The sequence below is a fragment of the Lactuca sativa genome, chromosome 8 (assembly GCF_002870075.4).
Source record: "Lactuca sativa cultivar Salinas chromosome 8, Lsat_Salinas_v11, whole genome shotgun sequence".
In the NCBI taxonomy this organism is placed as follows: Eukaryota; Viridiplantae; Streptophyta; class Magnoliopsida; order Asterales; family Asteraceae; genus Lactuca; species Lactuca sativa.
The window spans coordinates 23128262-23142995 of NC_056630.2; the positions used below are offsets into that span (position 1 = coordinate 23128262).

Here is a 14734-nt window from a genome sequence, read left to right on the forward strand (position 1 = left end):
TTACTTTTATAATGAGAGTAATCTTAACGAAAGTTGTAGTATACTCAAATGCAAACATGTGGATATAAAGATCGTTAAAATCCAAGATCGTATAAAGAAGTTACGACATTTAAAACACAAGATCTAAGCCAAACCACAAAACCTAAGCAACCAAACAGCCCATGTCACGATGGACATAAAAATCAACAGCCCTAAACACCTCATTAATGATTCTCCCACATAGAATAATGTAAGAAACACCTAAGGAAATGAGTCACAAGTATTGAATATGTATAAAAACAACAAGGATTTACTTTGCAATAAAACAAATATTAAGAACTAAATGCGCAAAAAGATATTAAAGACTAAGGTCCCGTTTAATACGCATATTTCCAGGTCCAAACAGACCTTTCTGGCTGAATGGACCGGAAAGACTGTTTGATTTGCACAAAAGAAGGGGTCTTTCCCGGTAACATATGTCTTTCCCAGAAAGCCCCAAAATCATATCTTTCTGGCTGAATTGGCTGGAAAGACAATTATACATCAAACCTCGCCTCTTTCTTTCTTTATTGGATTTTTAAATAACTTTTTTTTAAATTTATTTTTTATTGAATTATTACTTTTTTTCATCATTTAGCACAGTCATTCAGATGTACAATCAAACAACATTGTTTCTTTTCCAGTCAGAAAACTTTCCCAGACAATATTTTTTCAGACAGAAACTATCAAACGGGACCTAAATGTGTACAAAATGAGAAATATATTGTCTTTTTAAGTCATTTTTCTGGCTTGCCTAGAGTAGCCGATTATAAAGACTAAATATGTACAATTTAATAAGTTGAATGGATAAATGTGGACGGAAAAATAAAACTTAGTGATCAAATGTGTATAAATTGAAAAATATATTACTCTTTTAGATCATTATCCCAAATAACTACTATCAAAGTTATGTTAATAAGGAATCCAAAATACAAATCTAATAGCATATTATTAATGTTTCTAAAAGAAAGGTTATTCTTGCATTTACTCTTAAAACAATTCTAAAACCAATGCTTGTTATAAAAGTCGCCTCTTATAAAATGAAAAATGACTCATGAGGGTAACCACCTATTGATTTTGTTCATATTTGATTTTTTTTTTGAACGTAATAGATCATCTAAGTTGTTGCTTGTTTTCACCACAACCCTTTTGACCGACTATTATCATCTAACTTGTTGTTTGTTTTCACCATAACCATTTTGACCGACTATCACATATGATAGCCGGTCAAAATGGTTATGGTAAAAACAAACAACAAGTTAGATGGTATACTACGTACAAAAAAATGGACTAAATATGAACAAAAGCAACAGTTGTTTACCCTTCTGAATCATTTTCCTTATTTCATATGGTTACCTGATGTATTGTGATTTCACTTTTTTTATTCGAATCATGTTCGTTGAATTATCATATCTTAATCAATTTTATATTTATACTCTGATTTAATCGTTGTTTGGAGATTATTGCTGGAATTAATTTCTTGGATGAATATGATCATTGAAATATATTAAGATCTTAATTGAATCTAATTGGTGTTTGTGGAATCCTCTTGCAATTCAATTGAGTATCGAAGCAGTCAAATGGAATTCGATAGTTTAAAAGTCACATTTGATGATATTGCAAATAAAAAGTGGGTATCAAAAAATGAGTTTTTGGCACTGTAACACAACAAAGTTTGATGAATTTAAGCATTTAGTCACTCAAGTAATTTTTTTTTGTCTAACAGACCATTAAAGTTGAATTTTACCTATCAATTACATCATTATATGACCTGATACACAGAAACAGTCGGTTACTTGAGCGACTAAATGTATAAATTCGTCAAATTTTATTGTGTTACAGTGCCAAAAACAAACTCACGTATGTCAAGCCATGTCAACATGTCACCCGTAAACCAGATATAATTTCCCCCAAACCCTTAATTAGTGGTTATTTTCTAACGCTAAGGACCAAATTGAGTATAAAAAATACTTGAATGACTAAATATGTAAATTCGTCAAATTTTATTGTGTTATAGTGCCAAAAACCCGAAAAGAATTGAACTTCGATAAGTTACAATAAATATTTGATAGTCAAACTAAGTAATAGATTGGTCAATTTTGATGTTCCACAAAAAATATTGTCTATTGAAAATGCAATTTATCAAAAAGGAAGTGAACTGTTGATGGTGTTTTGAAAAGGAAGAAAATGAAATTTGGTGATGATAGCTATCAAAGTATTGAATGATTGTGGTATCGAATTGGCTGGTCAAAGGAGTTGAAATTGAAAGAAGGGGATTTTGGATTCAACTAATATGGAAAAATGACTTACGACGTAGCAAACTCAAACGAATTTTGTTAATATTTGTTTTTTTTTACCTCAATATAACATATAACTTGTTTTTGTTCACCATAGCCATTTTAATTGTTTATCATTCGTGAAAACTAATCAAAAGGGTTACGGCGAACACAACCACCAAATTATATTATATATTGGGTAACAAAAAAATGAAAATCACAAAAATTGGTTATCTTTTCTAGTCATTTACTCCTTATAAAAGTATTTTAATTTACAAAAATGTCCTCCTAAAACCAAATGAATTTCACACTTGGGCCGCAATGGTGAAGGATTTGAGTTTCGACTACAGCTATAGCTATATAAGTACGAGTTTCTTCCAACATGGATACTTTTTATAGACGCTACACTCTTATTTATACATCACATAATGCTCTTAAAAGATAAGTTTTGGAGGAAATATCTTTATTATAATATTAACTAGATTATAGCCCGCGTTAAACGCAGGAAACGCATAAAAAACATATAATTGTCTACAGATATTGCATAATGATTATAATAAAAATGTATGGTTATTGGTATTATTGAAATGTGTAGAAAAAACATTGAAAACGATAAATATCTATAATCATTGAAGGAACTCTTTATAGACAATATTTTTTGTTTTATTAATTGAATGACTTTCATCGTCTCATATAGTTATGATACTGTTATATAGTTATAAGCATTTTAATTAGACGTTCCTTCTATAATTAGGTTACCTAATTTAAACATATATTAACAACCAATATATCATTTTTTTTCCTAATACATTAAATATTGACAACTATTTCATTTATTCAAATAAAGTCATATAATATAATTTATAGAATGTTAAATGTTATATGGATTTAATTTTAGTATATCATCAATGAAGATTCTTTTCTAAATCATGATTGATTTATTTTAAATTGATTATGAATATAAATGTCAGCTTTATGCTAGTTCTTATTTATTTGGTGTTCGCAAGAACTTTGCATTAGTTTAGCGCAACTTTGAATAATTTTAATATATCATCAATGTAATTTGATACATATTTCAATTATATGAAATATCAAATAATGACATTTCATTACTATTGTGATAATTTAGTTTATATATTGTATTTTTACTAATCTTAATGGTTTTATTTTTTTAATAACCGTAACGCTTTTACTAATTGTACATTTTACAAATCTCTTAATATCTTATAATTTTTATCTTACTTTATCATTTTTCATAACTATGTTATTTTCAAGATTGATTATCTTAATAGTTTTTATTTTTTATTTTTTCAGTCTATTCAATTTTATATTTCATTGTACAACATCATCGTTTGTATATATTCTGAAATTTCACATTAAAAATGCTTAATGTTTGCATTTTGATATTAATTTTTTATAATAAACCCATTTAATACTTATGGAATATATATCTCGTTTTAATTAACATTTACTTTCTTCATTAAGTCAAATTCATCATTAAACGGTTATATTTTTGGAAAGTAATAATTATAATGGGGCAAATTTATAAAAATTTATATAAAGAAAATACAAAAATGTCCTCCTAAAACCAAATGAATTTCACACTTGTGCCGCAATGGTGAAGGATTTGAGTTTCGACTGCAGCTATAGCTATATAAGTACGAGTTTCTTCTAACATAGATACTTCTTATAGACGCTAAACTCTTATTTATACATCACATAATGCTCTTAAAAGATAAGTTTTGGAGGAAATATATTTACTATATTATTAATAACCTTTCTGCAAATATTATGTTCATTCCACATGTTGGAAATACATATTTCATTTAAATTATTCTGTTAAAATTTAATTAACATTTAGAAAAAATAAATGATAAATAAATAAACCTTGTGCATATTTTATTATTAACTTTAGAACAGTTAATATCCTCGTGCATATATACCATCTGAAGCCATATTAAAATTGCAAAGACACATACTAACTTGAAAACAATCATGTCGAAAGAGAGCTTTAAGGGGTTATATGATCGTACCAAGCCTTTTATGTTCATTATCTTCTTGCAAACCTCGTATGCTGTTGGTAGCTTAGTCATCAAGTCTGCCCTGAACAAGGGATTGAATCATTACACTTTTGCTGTTTACCGAAACGCCATTGCAACTCTCTTCTTCGGTCCTTTGGCTTTCTTCTTCGAAAGGTATATATATGTTTCTATATATATACATGTCATGAACTGTATAAATCCACCATTTTGCTTTATAGTTATCATTCATTTGCTGGTGGAAACAGGAAAGCTAGGCCAAAAATGACGGTTTCCATCTTCCTGAAAATCATATTACTGGGATTACTAGAGTATGTATTCTATATTCTATGTTTTTCTTCTGTAAGAAAGAAACCCTAATCTTTGGACGATTGCATGCATTATATATATCATCTGAGCGATGGTTTATATATTGAATCACAGGCCAGTGATAGACCAGAACTTGTTCTATGCTGGAATGAAATCTACAACAGCAACTTTCGCGTCTGCTATGTGCAACATCCTTCCTGCCATTACCTTTGTCATGGCTTGGATGCTTAGGTATTATTCCCTTTCTTTAAACGAATTGAAAAATGAAAATATTGGCTTTGTACAAAACACGTAAAAAACAACACAAATACAAGAATTGTCATCTACGGGTCCTAATTAAGCTGTTGGGTGTCAGTCAACTTTTTTGCTTGGATGTGATCCATGCTTTAATGTCAGTCATACTAATTAAATCAAAGCCAATATTCATTATTCCTACTTAATATTGTCCGGTTGGATTGAACATGCTTGTTAGGTTCGGGTTAATTTGATTGGTATAATATATTAATTAAGTACATCAGGATAAAATAACCATTATCCCATTGTGCTTAATTTTCACTTTTATAAAATTTAATAAAAAATAATACTCTTAACATATTGTACACCTTATTCTCGAGTTTTTGTAAGTAGGGAAAAAGAAGGAAAATAGATGAAAGTTATGTTCTTGAGTTTTTTTTGAAGGAGAAGAAGAAAATGAAATACAACGAGTTTGTGTTCTCGAGTTTTATATAAGAAGGAGAGAAGAGAAGGAAAGGAAATGGAAAGAAAATAAAGTTTTTTTTCTTTGAATCTATCCTCTCAAATATTAGATGATTGGGAAGGGAACGAAAGAAAATGATTCCCCTCTGTTTCCTTTCTTCCCCCTCATTTTTAACCTGTGAGGAGAGGGGAGTAGTATTCTGCCACTCAAGCTCACTCTTCTCGCACCATAATTGACCCATCATTTTTATGGGTAATTATCAAGCCAATCGATTAAACAACTTTGTTAAAGTGAAACAAGATAAATAATTTTTTACTTGTTAGTTTGCTTATACTTTACAGGTGTTTTACATAGAACTTTTTCTTAATTTCAATAATATTTTATTTATTTATATATGAAATATATATAGTTGTCTCTCTAAAATTCTTATGGAAAGATTAGGGTTATTCATTATTTGGATAAAATCGAATTGCCTAATTAGACAATTTGGATTGGACTATTTGGTTCGGATATTCCGATTTTTGGATTGGTTTTCAACAAAACCAAATTATTATTTTGGATTTTGGATTGGGTGCTTTATAAAATAAGAACCGAATAGTCCATAAAAAAACAGAATAACAATTTGTTATGTATTTATTTTCAATATATCTATCATTATTTATTAATTTTATAATTTTTTTAAATAAGTTCAAAAAGTTTTACCTAATAAAAGACATTAATATGTACTTTCTCTCAAAAGTTTTTTATCTATTAAATAATAAACTATAATATGTCTTCTTAGTGGTTGTTTAAAATTTTTAAATCACAAGTAAATAATTTGTTTTTACTTCTTCTGTAAAATTAGATCATATTATACTTCTTTGTCCTTTTAAAATGTTATCGTTTTTGAAAACCGAATTATAAAAATCGGTCCAACCGAATTGTAATTGGATCGGATTTGAATTTAGTTTGGACTATTTGGATCCATATTTTGAAAACCGAAATCAATTTGGATTTACTTAATCGGATCGGATCGACCCGATCCATCCAAACGAACACCCTTAGGAAAGATAAAGACTCAAATATATATATATATATATATATATATATGATTGTGTTGTATCGACGCGATATACACTAACATCCCCTATGGAAGCTCGATGACGATTAGACAAAGAGTTTAAGTCAAAGGGTGTTGGATGCCGACTCTAATACCATGTAAAATATATGTGGAGTTCAAGTTTTTTTATATTTTTTCTAAAAGAATCATCATACAAAAGAGAGATTAGTTCAGGGTAATCTTTAAAACAAATCCCAATAATTTGGATTTGGTTAAGAATAACATAATCTTAGAAAAAATCTCAATAATTTGACCGAATTAACCGAAAAAATAAAAGATAGGATACAGCAAAATCTATTAAACCGGCTTAAAAGGGTTATTCTGAAGTTTTTTTGCTATAATATGCTTTTTGTAAACAAAATTTAATTGAGGACTAAAACTGTTAACCGATTCAAAATATTATGATTTTATCAGAGATTTTACAAATGTTGACCAACAAAAGTTTTTGATCATAAGACAACTTCAAGTTCGGAGTTTTTTGACATTTTTTTTATCATCTTTTTTTGACATTTTTTTTATCATCTTCTTTTAAAACAACACCAGTTAAAAAGTCTCGTTGTCTCTTTCATGTTTAATAATTAATAATTTAAATATTAGTAGTATGCTTGACATTTTGTGCACACTTCATTGGTCTATGTTATCATTATTTCGTATGTAAGTTTTTCCATTGCCTTTCCATAATGACTATCTTGTAACAATAGCTTAGTTAATGTAACATGTTAAAGACCAAAATATTGCTATAACCAAACATGGCTCTCCGTCACAACTAAAGTTCCTAGAACCGGTACGAATTACTTGTATAGAATAATAGAACACGGTGCACAAATTCTTCCGGACTTAAAAGATCTTAGTATTAAACAAACCCGTCAAATCATGTATATATTTAACTACTTTTGGGGTCCAACAAATGGGAAATTAGCATTGATTCACCAAAAAAATGAGACTTAATTTTTTATTTATCTTCGTAGACTTGAGAAGGTGAAGATGAAAAGTTTACATAGCCAGGTGAAGATAATCGGGACATTAGTGACGATCGGTGGAGCCATGATAATGACTCTAATAAGAGGCCCTGAAATTCAATTTCCATGGACAAATAATCATACTCTTCATCATCAATCTCCGGTTAACACCATGAGTACACAAGATCAGATCAAGGGGTCCCTCATGATCAGTGTTGGTTGCATTTCTTGGGCGAGTTTCGTCATCCTTCAAGTAAGATTTCAGCTCAAAATTATGGTTCTGTTACGTATTAAAAAAAAAACTAAAAATAACATCACAAATTTGTTGATGTTGATGGATTTGGATTTTAAAAAAACACAACAGATAAATTATATATTGATAAGGTGCTCATATGGTGAAAAACCAGTCATACAAAATATTTCCGTCAATAATTGCTTATGATTGTCTACACTAAAGCTAAAAGGTCTCGCCGAAAACCTTTTACATATTCATCACTACAAAAAAAATTCTCCACTATACGTCTTCCAAATCTAAAAGACATCACTCAATTCCAGTTGAAAAAAAAAAGTTCTCAATTCAGCAATGCCATTTTACACAAAATTTGATTATTTTGCACAGAACTCCAAGAAAAAGTATACATGATTTTAGCGAATTAGTATTATTTTTTAGCAGGAAGCTATACAAATATTTAAGTTTCTTTGATGTATTCAAAAAAGGCAGTGACACTGAAGTCGTACCCAGCCGATTTATCTCTCACAGCGCTCGTGTGTATGATGGGCACATTAGAAGGGTCCATACTTACCCTAGTAGTTGAGAAGGCCAATACCTCAATCTGGTCAATTAATTGGGACATCAAATTATTTGCAGCGATTTATAATGTAAGAAAATTAATAATATTTATATCCATAACATGTTAGTACGTTACCATGATTAAAATAATCTCTTGTTAGTGTCATCAATTTAATAACTAAGAAAATGGGTACTTTTTAAATGTTGCCATGTTTAAAAGGATAGGAGGAAGAGAAATCTTCCTACATTTTTTTTCATTCCCATCTTCCTACTCATATAAGATTATAATATGTTGAATTCATTAATTCTTTCTCTTGATCTTCCTTCTTGATTGTGACTCTTTCTTTGATCTAATGAGTAGTAAGATGATTAGGAACAAAATATAAAGGATATTTAATTTCTCAGGGAGGAAATATTACGAATTTTTGAAATCCTTAAGCCAAAATTTTGAACTAACATGGATGAACCAAAATTTTGGACTAACATAAACAAAAGATAGGGGATATTTCCTCCGTGAAAAACTCCTCGTCCTGGTTAGAATGTGTTTAATCATGTGCCACTTTTAAACTCACTAAAAGTTTGATTATTATATATTTTTATGGAGGCACGACAAAAAAATTGTTTAAATGAGAAATAAAATATCCTTCGACCTTTTGTTCATACTCGTTAGATCAAGACAAGTTTCGAAGTCAAGAGAGAGATTAAGAAAAAATTAGTGGATTACACGTGTCATTAATCACAGTATACGATTTATTACTTTTCGTGAATGATATTGTTATCTTAGCTTTTGATTATCTTTCATAATGTTTTCTTGAATTGTGTGGATATGTAGGGAGTAGTGTGTTCTGGATTTGCCTACTATATTTCGGGAGTGGTAATGCGGGATAGAGGACCAGTATTTGTGACAGCTTTCAACCCACTTAGCATGGTTATAATTTCCATTTTGGAGTCTTCTTTTTTAGCCGAGAAATTAAACTTAGGAAAGTACGTTTCTCAGTCTCAAGATAACTAATAACCGTTTGTTTTCCCTCGATCATTTTATGGAGATTAATTTCTTAATTTATATTGTAGTATTGTTGGAGCAATTGTTATTGTCCTTGGGCTATATTTGGTGATATGGGGCAAGAGCAAGGATCAAAAACAACAAGGTCACGAGTCGTCACTTAATCAACAAGAGAATGGAATGAAGAGACCAATTAAACATAGTGTCGATGTTGTTAATTCTCATGGCAAGCCATCTAGTGATGTTGAAGTAGTTTAGGGAATTCGCTTATACATAAATTATCGTTTTTATCATATGATTATTAGTATCATTAAAAGCTTGGTGAAACCCACAAATTGAATAAAGAAACATTATTTACTTTACAGGATAAAGATAAGCCTGAAAATATATGTGATGTAGTCACGTAGGATGGACCGATGACTCTTAATCTAAGCTTTCTTGCATGTTCCTTGTTTGGTTGTAGCTCTAGAGTATGATCATCTGTCTGGGTGTCTATCTTACCACTAGTTACATATGGTTACTTATTCCTTGCAGATTCAATCACGTATCCTTATGTATAGGATGTTGTTATGCTATAGTAATATATATATATATATATATATATATATATATATATATATATATATATATATATATCCTGGTGTGATAGGATGCAACAGTAGAGGTATACTTGTTAGAGTACTAGTAGACATATTATCGTCTAGTGGAGTGTACTAGGGACTGTACATAGGCATGTAGGATACCCTAAGAACTCTTGGTCTAGGATTTCTTGTTTGTTCCTTATTTGGTTGTGGCTCTAGAGTAGGATCATCTGTTCGGGTGGCTATCTCACATCTGGTTACTTATGGTTGCGCATTCCATGGAGGTTAGCTGTAGAAAAGCAATGTATTATGAGAGATCTAGTAGGAGGTAGTGAGTTGTATGATTGATAATTGTCTGTATTATGTGCCTACTTGATCCTTGATTGTTTATATTTCAACATATGGTAGTGGATGAGGTTGAGGCGGTTCTGCTATGCCTTGTACTCCAAGATACCATGTGTAGGCTGGTTATAAGTCATAGGCACGGAGGCTCAGGAAGAGAGGTTAGGCTTAGGCGGCAGGCTAACAAACCGAGGTTATTCCAGTCCGATGACTGATTGGACCCATTACATGTTAGCATTCCAATACGATGACTAATTGGCCCATGGAAATTGAATCTAATGATTGTGGACCCGTTATGCATGCTAGTATCTTTTTTGTATGGGGTATTTTGGGGAAAACTCGTTAAGATTTATGCTTACCTAGTTGTTTTATGTTTCAGGTTCGGTGATCATGGTAATGTGAAGGCAGGACTGTACACGTGCATCAACAACATTGAGAATTATGTGTTGTTTATATTAATCTAATTTTCGATAATGTAATTTGGAATAAATGGTTTTTCATAAAAATGATTTCATAATTGGGAAGTTTTACCTTAATAAAAATGAAATTTTTTTGTTGTGAAAATGGAACTTTACAAAATGATGGTTATTCATGTTCATGCATTTAAGTTAGCCAAATAAACAAATAAACAAAAATGGATAAATAAATGAGTTTTCTTGTTAATGTTCATTCATTGAACAAATTTCATTTTTCATGTTTGTTCGTTTATGTTCGTAAACATGCTTAACGAGCATAAGCGAATGGAGATAAATAAACATAATTGAATATATAATATATTAATGTAATCAAATACAATTGAACATATATGACCATGAAAAGTTAAATGAACGAACATAAAAAAAATGTTAACGGTCGATATAAATGAACGTTAATGAACTTAATTGAACGAAAAATATCAATGTTTATGTCCGTTCTTTAGATAAACGAACAAGAGCTTGTGTTCATTTTTGATCATTTATTAAATAAACATAAATAAATTAACTTTCCGTCGAACAATTCTCGAACAGTTCGTTGAATGTTCGGTTCGTTTACATCCCGAGTGATAAATATTTCAAGCTAATCAATGTATAGCTTCTTTTGAGGGTTAATCTATAACATATTTTATCTTGAAGTATAATTGCGATTAAAAGAGATGTGATGGTTTCGTGTAATTAGCTAATTATGTGATGTAATTATGTTTGTGTAATTAGTTAGAAAGCATAATTAATATCGATAAGGAAAAAAAGAATGAAAAGATAAATGATGTCTAGCATTGAGAACTTGTCTTACATCACCATTGGGAAGAATACGGAGGGTGGATGATTTAATATATATATATATATATATATATATATATATATATATATATATATATATATATATATATATATATATATATATATATATATATATATATATATATATATATATATATATTGAGGGCTTTAAACGAACCAAAAAATTGGGGTCCCTTTCGTTCTAACCCTGATTCTACATTCTATAATAAAAACAAATATAAAGGTAAAAATTGCCTATTTCTATTTCTGATTAAACTTGCAGTGTTTTAATTGAAAGGAAAACTCAAACTTGTAGGATTATTTTAACTCAAATATGTACAACTCAACACAAAAATCAATGAACAAGACAGTAGTCACATACATAGAAATCGATCAATAAACAATAACAAACATTCCTTAGATTGCTCACAAAACGAGAAACATTTTCCCTATTTGACTTGCATATTCAAGTATTTCTATTTTAGATGTCACGAAAAGAAACATTTTATATAAAACAGTAGTTATAGTCCATTCATGAATCAAATGGAACACCTTAACAAATTCAGTAAAACACAAATTCACAAAAATACAAGTCAAAAGATGTAAACAAATTAAGGTGTACTAGTTTAGTTTATCAAATCATATAAATCCTGTAATACCTTGACAAGAAGTAAACAAATTCAAATTAAGTTTAACACCAACACAAAAAATGAGTGGAAACACTAACTTAATCGAGAATGGAGAATTAGTCAATCAATGATTCACAGTGTGAGTCTTCAAGAATGGAGAAGGAAAGAAGAAGTATCATTGTCACTTTTGACTTGAGGTGTCGTATACAAATCAACGAATACAGAAGGCGAGAAGAGAAATATGGAATCGACATTAGCAGATTTGGGTTAAGTGACACCCTTTAAAAAATTGGGCCCTAAGCCCTAACTTATATTTTTAATATATAAGGCGAGCCATGCATATATATATATGTGCATCACTTGACAATTGTTTGCAAGAAGCTTGGTTTAACATTGAACCAACTTGTTCTTTTGAAGCAGTTAGTCCTAGTGAACCACGTTTCTTGTTCAACCGAGTCAGACCATTAGTCTGTTTAGGCCAAGTGAGTCTCTTTGGAGTGATTTGGTTCAAATTTTTAATGAATTTTTCCAATTTTGACTTATTTGGACATTTTTTTTGAGTGAGGTTTAATATCTACTAAAATATCGAAAGCAACCTAATAAAAACCGCAAAACCTCACAAAACCCGAAAAACCATGATGCTAAAATAATTGTAATATATATGAAAACAAATTATGTATTATCTTTTATCTAACATGTCTCCGTCTTACGACATAACTCCGTGGAAATTAAATATTATTGCTTTGGTTGTTGTAGATATTGTTGTTCAACTGTAATTTAATTACTTTGAAATATATTCAAAATAAATTAAATTGAGAAGAAAACGACATGTAAATAACTACTATAAAAATTTATGTTAACTAGTTATGTGTCCCATGCACTGTATGGGTCGAGGTTTTTTTTTTTTGATGTTGGGTGGATCACGAAAGTAGCAGGATATAGTTGGTTGAATTTCAAAGTACGATGCTTAAAAACGAAATAAAGTAGAAGTAGATGTTGTAATCATTAACAGGTTATACTGAGATCTGTTGGCTTTTTAAAACACATATGTTAGGTTCTTAAAGCTAAACAGATGAACAAAATCACATGTATTCAGAAGATAAGTATAATGCTCAAATAAGGGATCATTGGAAAGCTTAGAATAAGTCAAAGCACAACACCTTTGAAAATAACTCATGGTTGACGGTAACAACTCTGAATTACCAACAATCCTAAAAAGTCAAATGTTTGAAACTATTAGCTTCATTTTGACCTTGTATCAAGAACTACCCAAATTGAAAGCTTGAAGAAAACTTATAAAATTCATGGAAAATAATAAATAAATGTGGTATTGTAAAAAAGAACATCAAACATCCATACACATTAAGATAGATTACGAATCCCAGTCATAGTCAGCACTTGTTACACCAAAAATGACACCATTTGTCAAAATAATAACCTGAAACACTACAAAAACCAAATGAAAATGTAAAAGAAAAACATAAATATATCCAGATTTTTCATAAATTAAAAGCATATAGTTATAGTAGAAAAAAAAAACTAAGATGTTATAATAAATGAAAGCATCTTGTTACTTTTTGCCTTTAAGCACCATTTTTTCCAACAATAAGCATACGTAAGCCTTGAGAAAACATCTTGTAATGGTAATAATTATAAGGTAAAAGTGAGTACCTACTACCTGTGATAAAAGTTTTGTGAACATATGTTAAGTTTATAAACAATAAGACAGTAATATTGTAACATCCGGATTCCCAGGTATATTATTTTATTCATTTATTTTAGGAGTTTGTGGAGGAACTCGGCGAGTTGGTGCCAAGACTCGCCGAGTAGGGTCGCGGATGTTCATCCGGGTTCATGTTTGGACTCGGCGAGTCCATGTTGTTTAATGAAGCCCTAATTTCCAGGGTTTGGTACCTATTTAAAGGCCCTTATGGCCGTCATTAGCGGCTACCACACCCCAGAGAGAGACCTAGATCGTTTGTAAGGTAAAGAGTGGCCATTGTTGATCATTTGTTGGTGTAAATTGAAGGAAAAGGTGATCAAGGCAAGAGAAGGCTGAAGGAAGTGCAAATCTAGTGATTTCAGAGTTCAAAGGCTTTATATTGAGGTATTCCTTCGGACTTTCTCCAGTTTTGGGTGTTTATTCATAGAGTTAGGGTTTTTCAAACCCTTTGGAAGATGATTATGTAGAGTATTTGGTCCCTTCTCGAGTTTGTGCCTGGGATCTGGACTCAAAGAGGTCCAGAGACCTTAACCCTTGGAGCTTTATGAGTCATTTTGGGGTTATTGGACATAGGTTGCCATTTTTGGGGCTAAATCACCATTTGATGCCATCTTGTTGATATATAAGCATCAAGATTCGAACTTTACGTGACTTTCATGCTTGGGAAGGCCAGATCTATGGATTAGGGGCACAAGTCTGACCTCAGGAGGTCAATAGAGTTTGTGCATGGCATGAACTCGCCAAGTAGGGTTAGGGTTTCACGAAAATCAATCAGTGAGTAGACTTGCCGAGTTGGGGGATAACTCAGTGAGTCAGAAGGGGATTAGAGGACTGGAGTTCGAGGCGGTACTCGCCGAGTTGTTCTTGAGAATCGGCGAGTTGAGTCGGGGTGGCCCCGCGATTCATGCCAGGTGTGACTCGTCGAGCATAGGGAGGGACTCGACGTACCAAGCGGGATAAAGAGTTAGTGGACATGTGTGTACTCGCCGAGTCGCCAGAGTGCACTCGACAAG

At 30.9% G+C, this 14734-nt stretch overlaps 1 protein-coding gene across 2 annotated transcripts; it reads left to right on the top strand.

Annotated features, from left to right (window-relative positions):
- The first annotated feature begins 4272 nt into the window (after window positions 1-4272).
- On the top strand, window positions 4273-9580 carry LOC111898129 (WAT1-related protein At2g39510). Of its 2 annotated transcripts, XM_023894053.3 has the most exons (7): window positions 4273-4489; window positions 4582-4644; window positions 4757-4873; window positions 7407-7650; window positions 8115-8276; window positions 9020-9171; window positions 9259-9578. In XM_023894053.3, the coding sequence occupies exons 1-7, from the start codon at window positions 4290-4292 to the stop codon at window positions 9446-9448; spliced, it is 1128 nt and encodes a 375-aa protein (XP_023749821.1). In that variant the 5' UTR covers window positions 4273-4289; the 3' UTR covers window positions 9449-9578. The 2 variants fall into 2 exon arrangements, with proteins under 2 accessions (XP_023749821.1, XP_042753240.1); XM_042897306.2 differs by lacking the exon at window positions 8115-8276 and having other exon boundaries at window positions 9259-9580.
- Window positions 9581-14734: the final 5154 nt, after the last annotated feature.

Excerpts from the sequence above, each read along its gene's own strand:
- LOC111898129 (XM_023894053.3), top strand. The coding sequence starts at position 4,290 with ATGTCGAAAGAGAGCTTTAAGGGGTTATATGATCGTACCAAGCCTTTT. Across the intron at positions 4,874-7,406 it reads GTCATGGCTTGGATGCTTAG|ACTTGAGAAGGTGAAGATGA; the intron begins GTATTATTCCCT and ends TTATCTTCGTAG. Across the intron at positions 7,651-8,114 it reads CGAGTTTCGTCATCCTTCAA|GCAGTGACACTGAAGTCGTA; the intron begins GTAAGATTTCAG and ends TATTCAAAAAAG.